General features: G+C 42.1%; 1 protein-coding gene across 4 annotated transcripts in view; it reads right to left on the reverse strand.

Moving 5' to 3' along the window:
- Positions 1–21375, reverse strand: part of cd2ap.S (CD2-associated protein S homeolog) — a 76138-nt gene that overhangs the window by 20475 nt on the left and 34288 nt on the right. For 2 of the 4 annotated variants that reach the window (XM_018265990.2, XM_018265991.2), the window contains 5 exons: positions 16315–16462; positions 9771–9871; positions 5752–5872; positions 3064–3275; positions 1669–1756 (listed from right to left, as the gene is read on the reverse strand). In XM_018265990.2, the coding sequence (XP_018121479.1) occupies positions 1669–1756; positions 3064–3275; positions 5752–5872; positions 9771–9871; positions 16315–16462 (670 nt within the window). Of the gene's footprint in view, positions 1–1668; positions 1757–3063; positions 3276–5751; positions 5873–9770; positions 9872–16310; positions 16463–21375 lie in introns of all 4 variants that reach the window. The other 2 variants (XM_041565083.1, XM_041565084.1) reach the window with 1 other exon arrangement.

The following is a 21375-nucleotide window of genomic DNA, read 5'->3' on the forward strand; positions in this document are numbered from 1 at the left end:
TAGGCGGCAGGCGCATCGATCTGCTGAAGAATATCCCCAGGACTACAGTGCACAAGCGCATGGACGAACCACTTGTTCCCCGTCGATGTGCCCATCTGAGTGTGCCTGGGGCTGGCAGTACCAGCTGCTGCAGAAGAAGGCGGCGATTTTAGACTCCGGTTGCTGCAGAATCCATGGATGAGGTGGGAGCACTGAACCGTCGATGCGCTACGATTGCGGGTAGCAGTGGCCAGTGTATTTAGTAAAAATAAAAACGAGCCGGTAGCACTCCCGGCTCAAAGGCGGAGCGGAACGCAAAGCCAAGGTTTGCAGGAACTGTGCACTTGGAGAGTGCACTTAGCCGCGTGGAAAGCCTTGAGTTTGCGCAGCTCCTCCACGTAGCACTGGTTCGTCTTCACTTGCAAATGATCCATGCACTTGTGCACGTAGTCCTGGGGATATTCTTCAGCAGATCGGTGTGCCTGCCGCCTACTACTACTACCATTCTGCAGACAGCACTTGCCGCTGGAGAGGCAGAGGCTGCCCTCCTCCTCTTCTTCTTCTTCTTCCTCGTCGGAGAAGGAAAGGCTGGAGTCAAAGTCCGACTGCTGGGAATAGAGGAAGCGCTGCAGAGCGGACCTCTGCCTCCTTCACATACTGTCACTAGAATAGCCAGGGAGGAGAAGTTGAACAACGCTGCATGGATGGTCGCCCTTTCGACGTTTTAGAAAAGGACAGGAAGTGGAGTTTTGGTAAGTTATCTCTTAATAAAGGCTTTGCAATCTAAAAGTTTTATTTGCCTTGGTGTTTATTTTTCGTTCTATACTAACGAATTTTGGAATAAAAAATGTAGTGTTACTGGTTCAAAATGATAAGCACTACTTCGAGTTGGAAAGGGCAGCAAAGCGGGATAACAGTTTCATTTATCTGTTTGCTCCTGTCTAAATAATCTCTGTGACAAACAACTCCACACACTGCTTCCCTGAACTCAGAGGAGGGGAGATGGGCAGGTTGAGGAATTTTTGAAGATTTTTCTCAAAAGGGTACACAATTCGACCCCCCTCCCCCAGTACTTGCAAGTACTTGGCTCTACACCGGGGCCAAAAAAGGTTGGGGACCACTGCTTTAAAGGAATACAATTTTTTGACTTTACATCCGCTTTAAAAAAAATGATAGTCTCATCCAGCTTTCATTCCTTTCAGCAGTTTGGGGCCATACCTCCTACCTGTCCTGACCCCAACGCCTGCCTGCCCTGACCCGACCGGCTGCCAGCCCTGACCCCAACTCCTGCTAGCCCTGTCCCTAATTCCTGCCTGCCCTGTCCCTAATTCCTGCCTGCCCTGCTTCTGCCCCCACTAAGCCCCACCCATGTAGTGTACGGAAGAATATACATTACACACGTGTTCTTATTGGCAGTTCTTAATGAGCACATGTCCAACAGTGGGGGTCTCTTTCTATTAATCACACACTGTAACGGGCCACTTATACTAATAAGCATAACTTGATTCAAAACAAATATGCATTCCCAAACGTGTATGTGCATATCTGTATGCGGGGACGTCAATAAGCCATTTCCCTCTCACTGCAGAGACCTTAGGTATAAGAGCCAGTAACTTACAGAGTGCCGACATGCAGTGACCTACAGCAGGCAGACTCCAGTCAATCTGAGCTTATAAATAAACTATGCACCTTTGGGTTTGCTGTCTGTCTCCGTTCTTGAAGCATCAGAGCTTGTTGACCGCAGAACCTTGCTACTTGATGGCTGAACTGGCGATGGCTGGTAAAAGAGAAAATAGAAGAAAACATTACATAGCGCGCTTGCTACCTTCTTTCTGATAACAATTACAGCAATCAGAATGAGAAAGATACTTTAAAGGTGGCCATAGACGTTACAAATACAATCTTTCCTGGAAAAGATGTTTCCAAGAAAGATCGTTAGTTTCAAAACACAAGTGAAAAGCTGAATCGTCAGATATACAGAGAGAAACAATAAAATTCTACCTGTATCTGAAGATTCAGCACTAACAATGGCCGATGTTCGGGTGCCTTCAAATTTTCCGGCAAGCATAATCAATGTGCCCAGGTCTGGACTGAGAATAAAAATAGGCCCTGGCATTTCAGGTACACAGAGCCCCAAACAGCCCCCACCAGCCCACTAAATACTGACTTTCTATGGCAACTTATAGCAGCCCCTCTAGCATATGCCAGAACCCACATATTGCCAGTCCGGGCCTGAATGTGTCAATCGATATCCAATTCTTCTGCCAATATCAGTCAGTTCATACCAGAATATCGTACAAAAATTTGTTAAGTACGATATTATCGGTGCGTCTATGGCCACCTTAAAGGAAAACTATACCCTCAAAATGAACACTTAAGCAACAGATAGTTTATATCATATTAAGTGGCATATTAAAGAATCTTACCAAACTGGAATATATATTTAAGTAAATATTGCCCTTTTACATCTCTTGCCTTGAGCCACCATTTCGTGATGGTCTGTGTGCTGCCTCAGAGATCACCTGACCAGAAATACTGCAGCTCTAACTGTAACAGGAAGAGATCACCTGACCAGAAATACTGCAGCTCTAACTGTAACAGGAAGAAGTGTGGAAGCAAAAGATAGAACTCTGTCTGTTAATTGGCTCATGTGACCTAATATGTATGGTTTGTTTGGTTTGTTTGTGAGTACAGTGAATCCTACGATCCCAGGGGGCGGCCCTTATTTTTTAAAATGGCAATTTTCTATTTATGATTACCCAATGGCACATACTACTAGAAAAGTATATTATTATTAAAATGGTTTATTTACATGAAGCAGGGTTTTACATATGAGCTGTTTTATGCAATATTTTTCTATAGAGACCTACATTGTTTGGGGGGTATAGTTTTCCTTTAAAAGCATTGTGTTTGGAAGGATATGTCCATGACTCCCCTATTTAGACCAGCATCAATGTGGAACACTTTCTTCCTAATTGTTACACTGGACAAGACCAACGAAGTGTTAGTTCTAATGATATACCTTGTCATGCCAAAAATGAAGGCAGCGCTGCTGTTTATTACAAGGAAAGTGGAAGGTATTACCTTTTCTGGCTTTTTCACTTCTGGCTCTGGCGCTGGTATTCTAGTCTTGAGTTTCACAGACCCTTCTTTGAAAATGTCCCCAAAGCCAACACCCATGACCTTCTTTGGCTGAGCTGTGGCTAATGGGGAGGCATCGGGTCCATTCACTGAGGACAGTACAGGCGAGGCTGGTGTTGCTATATGAGTTGCTATAGGAGTTGTGACAGATGGCTCTGCAGGAGGAAAAGTTTGCAGTTACTCTCTCTTGTCCATTGACAAAACGTTAACCAAGTGGGTTAGTAGTATGCGGGTCCGGGTCGGGTTTAACAAACTGGTTCTGCGCAGGGCTCTAACTCAAGTTAACAAATGTATTAATTAAATGTATCAATTTAGATCAGTTACAGGGTCGTCGACCCCCCCTCCCCAGACCTGCTTTAGAAGGTGAAAACGAAATGCTAGACTTCAATATCAGAAAAACAACCCCTTTAAGGGCAGTGGCTGAAAGGGAGATTTGTTGCCCTTTATAAAAATGCATGACTGTAGGCAACAAACCTTGCAAAATTGCTTCTTCATTTGCAATAACTGAAATCACCGGATGTAAAACCTACACATTGCGCAGTCGCCAAGTTTCCCCCCGATGCAACGTCAAGCATCTTCGGAAGAACAATGTAATGTTGGTTTTGCCATCAGTGATTTCAATTATTGTCAATGGAAAAGCATTTTTGGGAGATCTGTCGCCTGCAGTCGTGCATTTTTATCACATGTGACAAACTTCCCTGCAAGCCACTACCCTGAAGACCTGAAGGCATTTAATTCTTGAATACTGGAAAGGTTATTATTATAATTAGTATTTTTATTCAACCATTCACAAATAAAAGTAGGCACAGAAGAACCTTAGCTTTATTCAGTAAGGGCCCTTTCACTGCTGTCTTTAGCATGTAGCCTATTGCTAACTATGCCATTACCTTGCTAACATGCAGCTGTGCATACAGGCAAGTACAGAAGCTACACATTGCCTCTACCTGCTGCAGACTGTGGTTAGCGTATTGCTTTAAAGGAGAAGGAAAGCTATTGAAGCAGTTTATTGCCAATATAATAACCACAATAGTGCAAGCTATAAGACTATATTTAGTCTGCAGAATATTTTTTCCATTTTCTGTTTGTTTAGGACAGCAGCTGCCATATTAGCTTGCTGTGACATCACTTCCTGCCCGAGTCTCTCCCTACTCACTCATAGCTCTGGGCTCAGATTACAGGAGGGAGGGGGAGAGGAACAAACTGAGCATGCCCAAGCCCTAGCCCTGGAGGTTTAAGCTGAAAACAGGAAGTCTGATACAGAGGCCCATGAGTACACAATAGAAGGAAAGAAATGTGCTGTTTCTTTTGACAGAGGACTCAGAGCAGCATTACTTTGAGGTTTTACTGGAGTATTTATAATAGACATTTCTAATAAAGCTTACTTAATGTTAGCCTTTCTTTCTCCTTTAAGTGCCATAAAATAATGAAAGTGTCATTCTCAATAGCCAGTACAAGATGGCTTGTGCTGGCTAAGGCTTTAAAGCAGTCACCTTAAGACCCAAGTTTTAGATGGCTCTGCATGACCGAAGTCTGTCGCCCAAAACTTTCTTTCGGTCTGGGGACCTTTCTTGAAACAGCATGAAGAGTGTGTAACAAAATTGTTACAATCTGCAAGAATGGCCTTACTGACATGTTTAGGAATCATGTGGTACTCATTACCCATATTATGCAGTAATCTTGTTGGCATACCTGGCATGGTTAATGCAATGCTCAGTATCCATTTTCTGCAGCAGTCTTTTTGGCATGTTTGTGGTTAATGCAATGCTCATTATCCATGTTCTGCAGTGGTCTTTTTGGCATGTTTGGGGTTAATGCAATGCTCATTATCCATTATCTGCAGTGGCCTTTTTGGCATGTTTGGGGTTAATGCAATGCTCATTATCCATTTTCTGCAGAGGTCTTTTTGGCATGTTTGGGGTTAATGCAATGCTCATCCATGTTCTGTAGTAGTCTTTTTGGCATGTTTGGGGTTAATGCAATGCTCATGATCCATTTTCTGCAGAGGTCTTTTTGGCATGTTTGGGGTTAATGCAATGCTTATTAGGCATTGCTGTAGAAATCTTACTGACATGTCTGGTCTTTAAGGAAAAGGGGCCATGGGATGTGGCATAACACATTTTTAAACATTACTTTATTTAATCCTCAGTTTTAGGCCCCGTATTTTGTCGAGGGGCCCTGCTGGTGAGACACAGTTCAGCATAAAAGCACCAGTCCTGTGTGCCCGAGCCTTACAGTCTATTCTAGGAAAAAAATGTAAATATAGGTAACCATGGTTACATCTCGGAATATTGGGAAAGTGTATATAATTTTATCTACAAGAGCAGTGTTTGTAACACTGAAACCCTGAAAAGTTAATTAGTGATCTGGTAATTGATTAACGACATTTTCCGGGTGTATTTTATGAGTCTCACAGTACAAATATTTGCCCAAGGCTATGAAGTCTTGCAGCTCGCAGACCCTGGCACATGTGATGACGGCACTTTGTTTATTTCCGACAACATGAACTGGGACACAAACGTCTGCAGAACCGTCTTTCATTAATGGATGTTTTTCTGGAGCCCCATGGGAAGAGAGTTTCTTTGCTGCCAGGGCTTATGGGTAAATTTAGGTTAAATAACAGAAGGATTTTACCTGAATCCTCAGTGCTCTCCTGACTCTCTCCATCGTCCGACAGCTCCAGCTCTTTTACGAAGTTTGATGGAAAGAGGCCGGATTTTCCACTGTTGCTTCCACTCCACCAGCCTTCTTCTACCTTACAAACAAAAACAGCACCGATTACTTTTCTGACCATAATATCATTATTATTCGCTCATGTGAATTCCAGCAGTAGCAAAGATTTATAGCACCCCCCTCTGCAATTTAAAAAAAACGAAAGTTTTACATACAAAGGCCAATAAGAACCTCCTTCAGCACCTTACTGGTTCCTGTATAGGATGTTCCCAATGTCCTACTTAACCGATACCTGTCCAAAAGCTGGTGGGATATCTATTGGGCAAGTAAAAAAATAAATCACACTTGACAAGGGCTGCACTGGCACATTGATGTGGTCATCTCTCAGAAGGCCTCCTCGTCTGATTATTCCTCGTCTGATTATTGGCTGGGGATCGAATGATTGGATCTTCCCAATTTGATCCAACAATTTTGAGGCCATCTGTTAATATCTGCTCGCAAATGATCAGATCTTATATTATATGTCAAGCTTAACCTGTACTGGGTATTAGTGATGAAGGTCAACACCCAACCCGCCATCCATTATAAACCCACACTCAACCCATCCATTATAAACCCACACTCAACCCGCCATCATTTATAAACCCACTCCCAACCCGCCATCCATTATAAACCCACTCCCAACCCACCATCTTTTATACTCACGCCCAACTCGCCATCCTTTATAAACCACACTCAACCCGCCATCCTTTATAAAACAACACTCGACTGGCCATCCTTTAAAACACCCAACCCGCTATCCTTTATAAACCCACGCTCAACTCGCCATCCTTTATAACACCCAACCCGCCATCCTTTATAAAACAACACCCAACCTGCCATCCTTTATAAACCCACGCTCAACTCGCCATCCTTTATAACACCCAACCCGCCATCTTTTATAAACCCATGCTCAACTCACCATCCTTTATAACACCCAACCCGCCATCCTTTATAAAACAACACTCGACTGCCCATCCTTTATAACACCCAACCCGCCATCCTTTATAAACCCACACTCAACTCGCCATCCTTTATAACACCCAACCCGCCATCTTTTATAAACCCACGCTCAACTCACCATCCTTTATAACACCCAACCCGCCATCCTTTATAAACCCACACTCAACTCGCCATCCTTTATAACACCCAACCCGCCATCCTTTATAAACCCACACTCAACTCGCCATCCTTAATAAAACTACGCTCAACTGGTCATCCTTTATAAACCCAACCCTCCATCCTTTATAAACCCACACCCAACCCACCATCCTTTATAAACCCACTCCCAACCCGCCATCCTTTATAAACCCACACCCAACCCGCCATCCTTTATAAAGCCACACCCAACCCGCCATCCTTTATAAACCCAACCCAACATCCTTTATAAACCCACACCCAAACCGCCATCCTTTATAAACCCACACCCAACCCGCCCATGGCTGATGTCAGAAAACGTTCAGTACGAGATGAAGCAGCAATAAGTGTGAAAATTAGCTGGGCTCAGAAGTGAAGTCACCAATGGGGTAGGTTTTGGGCAGAATTAAGCCCGACACTCACCCACAACCCACTGGGTGAGTAATTGGTGGGCCCAAACCTGCTTGAATGCAGAACAAATTAGGCTGTTTTCCTTATATACAGTACCTGTTCACATTTGTTACAAGTTATCGGAAGAATTGAGGTTTAGCCACATTCTGTGGCCACAGGTTAAGCACCACTGTAATCAATACTACAGAGACCAAACCTGCCTAAACCATGGGTTTTAATGGGAATAGTTTATGTTTAGCAATAGGCAAATCTGAGCTGTTTCGCGAAATGGCAACAAAATCACGAAATTGTATTTCAGTCAATGGGCCAGATTTTTTCACCCATTGGAGTAAACGGCGTCTTTTTTGCAGCGAAACATGATGAAAATGTCACTTCTCGCTATATGTGTTATCTGTCTGCAAGCTTGGCGGCAAACATTTACACTGTGAAATGACCTCCCTCGGGCCATTTGATTAGTACATACATTAGGCAGTTTCAAGAAAGGGTTGGGCACCTATTTACCAAGTTAGAATGTTAATGATAGTAATACTCTAATGCGATGCTAATCCAGGGAGTGGTCTGATGGCCCCTGAAGTCATCGGAGGCAAATTGGAGATGGGGCGGTTTACTTTAAACTTGACGGGCATAGTTTTGTAGTTGTTAAAGATGAAAAAAAGAGTCTGTTACCGTCACAGATTGTAATTAACATAAAGCAATGACTAAATGATTAAGCATTCACTTTATCAGAGTAAGGATCAGTGGCTGCCAAGTTGTGCGCTTAATAACGTTTATTAGAAGCTGATGTTGCGTAACAGGAACCTACAAGGAAATGCCGTGTTGATATTCAGCCAATGAGCACTTGCAGCCTTCCCTATGTGCGCGCCAAATGAGAGGAATGATGCCTTGGCGAGCTATCAAAGGTACACGAGCTCCAAGCAGAACTTATTTATCAAAAGCAAAATTCTGTGCCAGGAAAGCACAGTGATAAATGGGAATGCTCTGCTGGAATAGGGCTCGGAATAAGAGATGAAAGCATCTGTGTAATAAAAGAGGGGGAAAAAAGGAGCAAGATAAAAATAAGCGAGAAAGAGAATAAAAGGGGAGAAAAATGAAATTAAAACGAATGTGTAAATGCAATTGCAAACAGAAGGGTTTTTTTTTTTGATTTCTGTTCTTTGCTCTTGAAAGGTAGCAAAAGTGCAGCCTCCTTTAGGTCTGTTAAAGGAACAGTAACACCAAAAGCTGAAAGTGGATCAATGTAATTAGAATATTATGTAGTGATGCCCTGCACTAGTAAAACTGGGGTGTTTGCTTCAGTACAACTACTATAGTTTATATAAACAAGCTGCTGTGTAGCCATGGGGGCAGCCATTCAAGCACAGGATACACAGTAGATAACAGATAAGTACTACTATAGTTTATATAAACAAGCTGCTGTGTAGCCATGGGGGCAGCCATTCAAGAACAGGATACAAAGTAGATAACAGATAAGTACTACTATAGTTTATATAATCAAGCTGCTGTGTAGCCATGGGGGCAGCCATTCAAGCACAGCATACACAGTAGATAACAGATAAGTACTACTATAGTTTATATAAACAAGCTGCTGTGTAGCCATGGGGGCAGCCATTCAAGCACAGCATACACAGTAGATAACAGATAAGTACTACTATAGTTTATATAAAAAAGCCGCTGTGTAGCCATGGGGGCAGCCATTCAAGCACAGGATACACAGTAGATAATAAATAAGTACTACTATAGTTTATATAAACAAGCTGCTGTGTAGCCATGGGGGCAGCCATTCAAGCACAGGATACACAGTAGATAACAGATAAGTACTACTATAGTTTATATAAACAAGCTGCTGTGTAGCCATGGGGGCAGCCATTCAAGCACAGGATACACAGTAGATAACAGATAAGTACTACTATAGTTTATATAAACAAGCTGCTGTGTAGCCATGGGGGCAGCCATTCAAGCACAGGATACACAGTAGATAACAGATAAATACTACTATAGTTTATATAAACAAGCTGCTGTGTAGCCATGGGGGCAGCCATTCAAGCACAGGATACACAGTAGATAACAGATAAGTACTACTATAGTTTATATAAACAAGCTGCTGTGTAGCCATGGGGGCAGCCATTCAAGCACAGGATACACAGTAGATAACAGATAAGTACTACTATAGTTTATATAAACAAGCTGCTGTGTAGACATGGGGGCAGCACTAGGGGTCTGGCTGTGTCTGTGCATGACATGTGATATAGGTGCCTGCCTTACAGGAAGCCAAGTCAGCATCAAAATGAATGAAACAGATTAAACATAAAAACTAACAAAACAAAAAAAAACCCCAATTCTTGTCTGTACTTGTGCTAATTAGCAGGTTATATACTGGCAACGATCCCACATACCTCCTCAATTATATCCAGAATTTCCCCCACTTTCAGCTCCAGTTCATCTTCGTTCTGTGGGACGTACTCAAACAGGACTTTGCACTGACGCTTTTTGGATTCTGAAATAAACAGAGGGGATTATTACATAACATTCTACAAAACAAACAATCCCATCCTAAAAGTGGCCACAGCCGCCCCAATATTATCGCATGAAAGCTCTTTAGTGCGATCAACGGTGTATGTGGTGGGAGACAAGGCAACCGATATCGGCCGACTAGTTGATTGGGCAGAACTAAAAATTCCGCTTGTGCCCGTATATTGTAAAGTTAATGTTGAATCATCAGATAGAGCAAAATAATTCTTTTAGTTTTTATCTGCATATCTGATGATTCAGCTCTTAACATTAGTAGAGTGTACGAAAGATCTTTTGTATAAACCAATGGTTGTGGCAAAGATCGTAATTGTAGTGTGTATGGCCACCTTAACTACTACAGGCATGGGATCCGCTATCCGGAAACTCGTTATCCAGAAGCTCCAAATTATGGAATGGCCATCTCCCATAGACTCCATTTTATCCAAATGTTTAAAAGCTTTTTCCTTTTTCTCTTATTCAGACATTTTCCTATATAAGCACAACAGGCGCTTCTTCTTTATATTATATACATGTGTGTATATACAGCATGTATGTATGTATGGGATCCATTATCCAGAAAGGCCGTCTCCCATAGACTCCATTTTATCCAAATAATCCAAATTTTTTTTAAAAAAAATTTCTTTTTCTCTGTTATAATAAAACAGTCGCTTGTACTTGATCCCAACTAAGATATAATTAATCCTTATTGGAAACAAAACCAGCCTATTGGGTTTATTTAATTTTTATATGATTTTCTAGTAGACAAAGTACAAAGATCCAAATTACAGAAAGATCCATTATCCGGAAAACCCCAGGTTCTGAGCATTCCGGATAACAGGTCCCATACCTGTACTTGAGGACCCGGGACCTGGTGCTTTCCTGATAATGGATCTTTCCTTAACGTGGATGTTCCTACATTAAAGGGGAACTCCACAAAAACATAATTTAAGCTTTTTGAAAAATAACCATAATTTCAAGCAACTTTGCAATATACATCAATTAAAAAATATGCAGACTTTTCATGATTTTTAATAGTTTCTGACAGTTCCCTAAGCCAGGCCCAATGCTCTCCTGCTGATCTGTCTGACTACTTTACTGAGCTGTCTGACTAGTTACTTTGTATGAACAGCCATTTGTCCTCAGCCTGCATCCTACAAAGGCCACAGTTCCCTGCAAACTAGTGATGTTTGGGTTTTTCCCGACACACACCCGGCCCTAACCTGCCCGAGCCTGACTTCCGGCTTCCCTTTAAAGACATGCACCGCCCATGATTGACGTCACAAAAAGGGGCAGGGAAAGCAGGGGGCCACCTATAAGGGCGGAAGTCGGCAGTTGAAGGTGGCGGGGGGGGGGGGGGGGGAGAGCAGGAGGAAGAGCTCAATCTGGACCCGTCTGTCACCTGCACATGGAGGTGCGAGGTTGGCCCGAACCCGACTGACCCATGGGTAAACCGGCGTGTGATTCGGGCCAGCACACACATCACTACTGCACACGTGATTTTTAATAAGGAACAGAACATCACAGTGCATTGGATTATTTGGAGTCTATGGGAAACTGCTTTTCTGTAATTCAAGGTTGCTGGATAATGGGTTTCTACTTTATTCAGCTAAAAAAATTTGAAACAATTACGTTTCCAACAATCTGTCTCAATCGGGCATGGGGCCAGAATCTGATTTTGATTGACAGGTCAAATACACTGGGATGTGGTCCCTTTGTCTACTTTACACAGTGTATTGTAACTGTCTTTCAAAATAACTGACACAAAGGAGATTGCCAAGGGGGGGTGGGAGTACTAGTACCAGTCTGATACCCTCAGGTCGGGGGTCTATAAATAAAGGGCAGAAGCAGGGAGCAGGCAGACTCGGGTCAAGTTTCTCTCAACCTGCACATCACTAGGTAGTACCTTGTTTTTGCATAATAAACTCTTTAATTTTATTTAGAAAGTTTTTTATTTTGATAAGATGAAACTTACATACAGGTATGGGATCCGTTATCCAGAAAGCTCTGAATTACGGAAAGGCCATCTCCTATAGACTAGAGTCCTGCAGCGGGTCGGGTTCCCCCGCAATAACCCTGTGGGTTGCAGACACAAGTTTTGGGAGCGGGTATAGACGCGGTTCTCCGGGTTTGCGGGTCTTCTCAATAGTGAGTTTTACACCTTTTTTTCTGATCACGCCTGCTTCTAATAATGCCACTTCCGGTTTACGACAGCACTTCCTGTTTCTTGATGGTCGACGGATCAGAGTTTCGGATAAGGTACTTGCGGGTCCAAGCGGGTAAGAATGCGGGTTGCGGGTCGGGTTTAACAAATTGGTTACACGCAGGACTCTACCATACACTAAATTTTATCCACATTTTTAAAACGGATTCCCTTTTTCTGTGTAATAATAAAACAGTAGCTTGTACTTGAACCCAACTAAGATATAATTAATCCTTATTGGAATTATTTAATGTTTATATGATTTTTTTAAGTAGAGCATTCCGGATAAGAGGTCACATACCTCTATTTATTTTCACTTTAGTTCCCCTGAGTTCTTATTGAACTAATTATTCTCTAGCTAGGAATTGATGTGGTTGTGACTTCACCTTGATCTAGATTATGTTGCTATGAATGCACATATGTGCTTCAATCACTTTCCTTATATTCACATACCTCCCAACATTTTGGAAGTAAAAAGAGGGACAAAAAATTTTTCCGCATGTAGCGCAGCAAATTTTATTTAACCACACCCATTTTTGTGGCCAAACCCCCTAATTACCATGTAAGTTTTACAAAATTTGGCAGGTTATGAAAGTTTGAAAATATTTCTCCTTCTCTAAACTGTTTTTTGTGTCTCAAAATTGTTACAAAGTATCTTATTTGCACCTGTTAGCTGTACTGGGCTCTCTGCCAAAAGCCAATTAAGTGAGAAACTTGGTTTCTTTTTCTGGTTGTTCATTGCAGAGAAAAGAGGGACTTTCCAGTACAAATGAGGGACTGTGGGTTGAGCTGTCAAAAGAGGGACTGTCCCTCCGAAAAAGGGACAGTTGGGAGGTATGTATTCATTCTATCCAAGATTCCAATGGCAGATCTAGTGCTGTCAGGAGGTGTTAGTGTGGGGCCCGCTGGGCAATTCGAAGCAGCACCGGCTGCCACAAGGCTAATCTCTGAATTAGGAAACCTTTGCAGAAGTGGAGAGTTAGTGGAAGCAGGAGTGGGGCCATACAGGGAGTACACAGATTTACCTGCATTCCCACTAACAAAGCAGGAACCGACACTGCAGTGACGCAAACATTCGTTCTCTGTAAACAACTCGCCCAATCACACACTGTATCTGTAAAGAGTCTGTATGTTCTACCCGTGTTTGTGTGAGTTTCCTCCCACTCATACCGACATATAGGCAGGTTAAACTGGTTCCTGATACCATTAGTCTGAATGTGTGTGAACATGACATTAGATTGTTAGCTCTACTGGGGAAGGGACTGATAATCTTGTAATGTCCTGCAAAATATGTTGGATCTATAAAACAGGTTGTTCACCTATGAAATAACTTTTAGTATGATGTAGAGCAGCGGTCCCCAACCTTTTCTGGACCGAGGGGGGGTCGACGGGGTCAGGGGAGGGGTCGGCGGGGTCAGGGATTGGCAGCAAGTTGCCAGTCCAATTTGGGCGCTCTGCCGTGCTTGGCGTGCCTCGTTTTTGTGGGCTGGGCTCAGCGGCCCAGTGCAGGAGTGTCCGCGGCCCGGTTCTGGCTCGTGGCCCGGTGGTTGGGGACCCCTGATGTAGAGACTGATATTCTGAGACAATCTGCAATTGTGAATTGAAAATCAATTTTTAAACTCCTCATTATAAGGGTCAGGACACATGCTCAGATTCGGGGAGACTAGTTGCCCGGCGATAAATCTCTTCTTCAGGGCGACTAATCTCCCCGAACTGCCTCCCGTCGGCTAGAATGTAAATAGCCTGCGGGATGGCACTCGGAGCGATTCGTTTTCTGAAGTTGCCTCACGAGGAATCTTCGGGCGACTTTGAAAAACGAATCGCTCCAAGTGCCATCCCACTGGCTATTTACATTCTAGCAGACGAGAGGCAGTTTAGGGAGATTAGTCGACCAGAAGAAGAGGAGATTTGTCGCCGGGCGACTAATCTCCCGAAATCTGATTGTGTGCCCTGACCCTAAAGCTGACTCTTTCCAGTTTTCAATTGAAGTGGGGGGGGGGGGCTACAAATGTATTGTTATTGCTTCATTTTATCAATCACCTTTCTATTAAGGCCTCTACTATTCATATCCCATTCTCTTATTTAAATCAATGCATAGTTGCTAGGGGAATGTGGACACTAGCAACCAGAGTCAAAACTGGAGAGCTGCTGGAAAGCTAAATAACTCAAAAACCACAAATAAAAAATTAAAACCAATTGCAAATTGTCTCAGAATATGCCTCTCTACATCATACTAAAAAATTTAAAGATGAACAACCCCTTTAAAAAAATTAAAAAAAAATCTGCAAGAGGATGTGGCTGCGATTCTGTAACAAACAGTATATGAGCTGCCAATACCATGAAGCACACTGGCCATATCATGCCTGGACTTGCCGTCTGTGGGTTCTAAGAAATGCCAGAGGGGCTGCTATAAGGTGCCATAGAAAATCAGTATTTAGTGAGCTTGTGGGGCTATTTGGGCCTCTGTGTACCTGAAATGCCAGGGCCTATTTTGATTCTCAGTCCAGACTTGGGTCACATTAGAGGGAAAACAGATGGAGATCTAGGACTAATCAAGGTCCCTATGGCTGTTATAAACAGTAAACCCAGAAAAAAATATACCATTTTCCGCTGGCGTTTCAATTATATGTAAGTTAACAATAGGCCAATATGGGAGCTGTCAGACATACAGCCAAATGCTGAAGTTTAGTGAAAAGTATTACTGCAGGAACCAGGGGGTTAAAAAACATTTTTGCAAATGTTAATGCACCGTTGCATTTTATTTCACTAACCTTATATCATAGGGACAAAGGAAAGAGTAATTGGGGCATGTGCAAAAGTTATAAATGCTGTTTTTGCAAGTTCCCTGATCCTAATTACCTCATTAGGCCTTTATAGTGATTAGGAATTGTCACCGGTTGTTGACAACTGCAAACCTTAAAGGGGAACTATAGTGAAAATGAAAATTTAATAAAAGCTTCATCATACTGAAATTAGAAACTTTCTAAATACAATCAATTAAATATTCTGCATCGCTTCTCAAATAATGAATTTCATCTTCACTATTCCTCTCTCAGCATCTGTTTCTCTTCATTCTCTCTTCATTCAGCAGTTGGGTGTCAGATATTCATTGACAGTTAGATCCAATATATCTTATAGGGGGCTCCTTTTGCCTAGAAGATGTATTAGAGCTCACTCTATTAAACTCACCAGACATCATGTCTCTCTACATGCAGGATTTGTGCAAAAGGCAGTTATTTTGTAAGATTTTGTTTGTACAGGAATCAGTTATTTGAGTGAGCTCTAATTCATCTGCTAGGAAGGGGAGCCCCTCTATAAGATATATTGGATCTAACTGTCGATTAATGAAGATAAAATTTCAGAATTTTTAATTGGTTGTATTTAAAAAGTTTCTTATTTCAGTATGAGGAAGCTTATATTAAATTTTCATTTTCGCAATAGCTCCCCTTCAACGTGAGCAGGGTGTGTGACACAAGCAGTTGGGGTATAGGAAAAAGCATAATTCTGATGGTCTACTCAACAAATCAGGGGGACAGTTAAGAGACAGGCCGGATGATATAGCAAGGTGGAGACCCAGATTCAGAACAGACCTCCCTGCAGCAGTTTGGACATCCAAGAAACAAGAATCCTTTTCCCTGTCTGCACAGAGAGCACAGAAAAGCTGCCTGTGAGTTTGTACCCAAATACAGAGTTGGATATTAGTGATTTTAGCTCTGATAAGCTCTATGAGCTGGATCCTTATGAGGCTTAAAGGAGAAGGAAAAGCTACCAAGGCAGTTTATTCATTAGAATGCTTTTTCATACCTGAGTAAACAGCTCTAGACACCGTCTCTGTTTGTTTAGGAAAGCAGCTGTCATATTAGCTTGGTGTGACATAACTTCCTGCCTAAGTCTCTCCCTGCTCACTCATAGCTCTGGGCTCAGATTACAGCAGGGAGGGTAGGAGGGAGGGGGAGAGGAGCAAACTGAGCATGCTCAAGCCCTAGCCCTGGAGGTTTAAGCTGAAAACAGGAAGTCTGATACAGAAGCCCATGAGTACACAATAGAAGGAAAGAAATGCTGTGTTTCTTTTGACAGAGGACTCAGAGCAGCATTACTTTAAGGGTTTACTGGTGTATTTATATGGACCTTTCTGATAAAGTTTACTTAGTTTTAACCTTTCCTTCTCCTTTAATAAGGACAGCTGAAGCCCCTTCACACCCACAGAGAGTATTGGGCACCTGACTTACTTTTTTTGATGGATTTGGGCTGTGGAGGAGGCCCCATGCCAGGGATTCCATACACGCTCATCCGCTGCACCAGGCTGGCAACATTTCCTGATTTCTCCTTTTTATTTGATACGTTCTCTTCTTTTGGTTCTGGATCTTTTTTGATCTCCTAAAAAGAAAGAGAGTGAAAAAAATTTGGTGTCAAAAAACATTTCTACTTACACGGCCGCTCTCAGAAACAAAGCGGGCATTGAACTGACCCTAATTTGACAAAAATTGGGCATAGATATAGTTGCACAAAACAGAGATTCATACGATTTTCGGGCCATTGTGAACTCAAAATAACAAATCGTCTCATCAATTTTCATACCATGGCGATCAGTTGGTTCATACCATGGCGGATCAGAACTATCGGTTTTGTACCATGGTGACGATTGGACAGGTTAGCTATATATCTAGGGTTGCAACGATTCCACTATTTTGGATTCGGCCGAACTCCCGAATACTTTGCAATAGATTCGGCCGAATACTGAACCGAATCCTAATTTGCATATGAAGGGGAAAACATTTTTTACTTCCTTGATTTGTGACAAAAAGTCACATGATTTCCCTCCCCATCCCTAATTTGCATATGCATTTCAGGATTATGATTTGGTTCGGCCCAGCAGAAGGTTTAGGCCGAAACCGAATCCTGCTGAAAAAGGCCGAATCCCGAACCGAATTCTGGATTCCGTGCATCCCTAATAATATCTTTGTATGTATAGCCTGACAATATACATGGATGACTACTATTTCTGGGATAGAACTTTCATACAGTTGCTCTATGTCAATTAATGGCCAAAACATCATCCAATTGGCTATTTTCCACTTTAAAGGGAAACTGTCATTGGAATTTTTTTTTCTAAAATACATACATCTGCATTGAAATCCTATTTCAAAAGAGCAACGAGATTTTTTTATATATTTAATTTTGAAATCTGAAATGGGGCTACACATATTGTCAATTTCCCAGCTGCCCCCAGTCATATGCAATATCAAAGGTAGAGAGCTTAAACCCCTGAATAAATACCTTTTGCGGTATCAGGTGCTATGCTGAAGGACCCATGCCTGCTTCCAGGGTCAGACAATCCGATGAAGACAAATGTCAGCAGCACACAGTAGATTTGAAGAAGTGTGAAGTTTATTGTATCAAAAACATTCAAAACAGGGCAACTTTTCGGGCCACCTTAGGCTTGATAAAGGGCCCAGGTGACCCGAAACGTTGCCCTGTTTTGAATGTTTTTGATACAATAAACTTCACACTTCTTCAAATCTACAGTGTGCAGCTGACATTTGTCTTCAGCTGCCCCCAGTCATGTGACTTGTGCTCTTATAAACCTCAGTCACTCTTTACTGCTGTACTGCAAGTTGGAGTGATATCATCCCCTCCCTTTCCCCCCAGCAGCCTAACAACAGAACAGTGGGAAGGTAACCAGATAGCAGCTCCCTAGCACAAGATAACAGCTCCCTGGTAGATCTAAGAACAGCACTCAATAGTAAAATCCAGGTCCCACTGCAACACATTCAGTTACATTGAGTAGGAGAAACAACACCCTGCCAGAAAGCAGTTCCATCCCAAAGTGCTGGCTCTTTCTGAAAGCACATGACCAGGCAAAATGACCTGAGATGCACCTACACCCCAATATTACAACTAAAAAAATACGGTACACTTGCTGGTTCAGGAATGACATTTTATATTGTAGAGTGAATTATTTGCAGTGTAAACAGTGTCATTTAGAAATAAAAACTACACTATAAAAATCATGACAAAATCCCTTTAATATTGTCCTTCTGCAACAAGTTCGGCTCCAAGCTTCTATCTAAAGACAAATATATACAGACAATGATCTGTGTGCTGCACAAGCAATATATTGAGATAGGGTATATATTACATTGAATGAATAATTGAAAGCACATATCCACTACAGTGGAGTCCATTATTTGTCAGTAACGTGATTAGTAAGAGAAGTCATTGGCAGCTACACAGGACTGAGCACGAGAAGGGAGTTCATTGCAATGTTTCTTTGCTCTGATTGGAGCAGAGAGATGAGGATGCCAACGGAATGAGATTGAGCTAAACAGAAGTAATAATGATTCCTGAAATAAAGAAGCCCTGGGCTGTGCAAGTCAGTGCTTTATTTTCACTGTAGATGTAAATATACGTTTGATTTGAGGTTTTTCCATGCACAGTGTGCTTTCTGCACTGTAGTGTGCCAGTGGGGCTTTTCTGAAGGATATCAGCCGATACCCTAAAGCATCATTAACATATATCAGGTTAAAGGGGTAGTTCACCTTTAAAGGAGAAGGAGAGGCTAAAATTAAGTAAGCTTTATCAGAAAGGTCTATATAAATATACCAGTAAACTCTCAAAGTAATGCTGCTCTGAGTCCTCTGTCAAAAGAAACAGCACATTTCTTTCCTTCTATTGTGTACTCATGGGCTTCTGTATCAGACTTCCTGTTTTCAGCTTAAACCTCCAGGGCTTGGGCTTGAGCATGCTCAGATTGCTCCTCTCCCCTCCCTGCTGTAATCTGAGCCCAGAGCTAGCAGGGAGAGACTCGGGCAGGAAGTGATGTCACTGCGAGCTAATATGGCAGCTTGCTGTAACATCATGTGCCTGAATTGCTGCCCTCATGGCTACACAGCAGCCTGTTGATATAAACTATGGTAATACTTATCGGTTATCTACTGTGTATCCTGTGCTTGAATGGCTGCCCCCATGGCTACACAGCAGCTTGTTTATATAAACTACAGTAGTACTTATCTGTTATCTACTGTGTACCCTGTGCTTGAATGGCTGCCCCCATGGCTACACAGCAGCTTGTTTATATAAACTATAGAAGTACTTATCTGTTATCTACTGTGTATCCTGTGCTTGAATGGCTGCCCCCATGGCTACACAGCAGCTTGTTTATATAAACTATAGTAGTACTTATCTGTTATCTACTGTGTATCCTGTGCTTGAATCACTGAGCATGAATAGCAGTATTGTTATGGAACCTGTTATCCAGAATGCTGTGAATAAAATTTGACCTTTGATAAATCTGCCCATAAAAATTTGGATTATTTGGATAAAATAGAGTCTATGGGAGACAGCCTTTACATGATTCGGAGCTTCCTGAATAACAGATCCAGAGCTTTCTGAATAACAGGGGTTGGATGGCTTTTTAGCAAGTGATGGAAGATAGCTCATAGTACAAGTTGATCCAGGGACTGGTCCCATTGCCATTTGAGTCAGGAAGGAATTTTTTCCCCCTCTGAGGCAAATTGGAGAGGCTTCAAATGGGGTTTTCACCTTCCTCTGGATCAACTGGCAGTTAGGCAGGTTATATACAGACTTGAAAGGTTAAACTTGATGGATGTGTGTCTTTTTTCAACCTAACTTACTATGTTACCTGTATTCCCGATAAATTCTACTTAGAGAGGGAAAAAGGTGCAACTTACCATTCAAGCAGATAATGGCAGTCACTGGGATGCCACAGGTATCAGCAGGAAACTTTAAATAAGTTGTGATAGTACATCTTACAATGAAAAACCGGAACAGATTCAAACAATTCCAGACATGGTATCATCCCAAATATCTACGGTCATTGAGAGAACACCCTTTTTTTTTTTTTTCTAACAAAATATAACTTTAATAAAATGCCAATAAAAATACAAACATAAGCTACCACTCAATAGATAGCAATAACAATCTCTTTATTTGCAATTAGTCCATATAAGGTTTTGGCCAGTTATCGAGGCCTCATCAAGTTGCCATTAAGAGCTGGAGAAAGCCATTATGTGGACAGGAGAAGTAAAGTCAGACTCACCACTTCCCAACCACAGCCCCAGCCTCAGAAATAGGCACCGAGTATTGTTATTAAGCAGTCGTGTGGCTTTGTTACAACATGAGATAAAAACACTGTCAATTAATCCAGGGCCTTTGGAAATAGAATGAGAATACAGGGACCTTACACTGAAACAAAAGCCTGTATTAGATCTTAAAGGAGAACTAAACCATAAAATTGAATACGGCTAGAAATGGCATATTTTATATAGTGAACTTATTACATGAGGCTAAAGTTTGAGCTTGTCAATAGCAGCAATGATCCAGGACTTCAAACTTGTCACAGGGGGTCACCATCTTGGAAAGTGTCTGTGACACTCACATGCTCAGTGGGCTCTGATTGGCTGTTGAGAAGCTAAGCTTAGGGCTCGTCACTAATTATCCAGCAGAAAATGAGCTTCCCTGTAATATAAGCTGATGCTACAGGTTTGCTGATTATTAAATTCTGATGCTAATTGCACTGGTTTCTGTGCTGCCATGTAGTAATTATCTGTATTAATTACTAATCAGCCTTATATTGTGACATTTCTATTCTATGTGTACTGTATATTGTGAGTGGCTCCCTAAGCTCAGTAAGTGACAGCAGCACAGAGCATGTGCAGTGAATCAGCAGAAAAGAAGATGGGGAGCTACTGGGGCATCTTTGGAGACAAAGATCTTTACTGCTAAAGGGGAAGCCCATCGGAGGGCACCATACACAGGCCAATAAGCTGCCGACACGGTCTGTCAGCAGCTTTCATCGGCCCGTGTATGGTCACCTTTACAAGTTTGACGGTGCAGGAGATTAAGACATAGGGAACCACTGGGCTTTCTCTGAAGTCATTTGCCTTTGAGGGGGTTGTTTAAAATAGATACACAAAAGGAAATGTAATGTTGGAGCCAAAAACTAAAAGCATTATCTGCAAAGGAAAATTGCACCTTTATGTCTGAGACAATCACCCTGCAAATTATTTATTTGCCAATTAGATATACTGTTACAGTAACTCCAGTTCAAATTGCCGCCTTGAATGAGCGGCTTTACCGCAACTGCCACCCGAAACTGCCACTACGTCATGATGGTTGAACAGCCCAGTGGGAGAACTGGGAAATCCTTAGCAGACAGGAATCACTGTCAGGCACTCCCTGAAAGTATGTATAATATATATAGCGAAACCTCGATTTTAAGTACCCTGATTTTAAGTTTTCCCGCATTTTACATTTTTTATTTGTAGTCC

The sequence above is a fragment of the Xenopus laevis genome, chromosome 5S, assembly GCF_017654675.1.
Source record: "Xenopus laevis strain J_2021 chromosome 5S, Xenopus_laevis_v10.1, whole genome shotgun sequence".
Lineage (NCBI taxonomy): Eukaryota > Metazoa > Chordata > Amphibia > Anura > Pipidae > Xenopus > Xenopus laevis.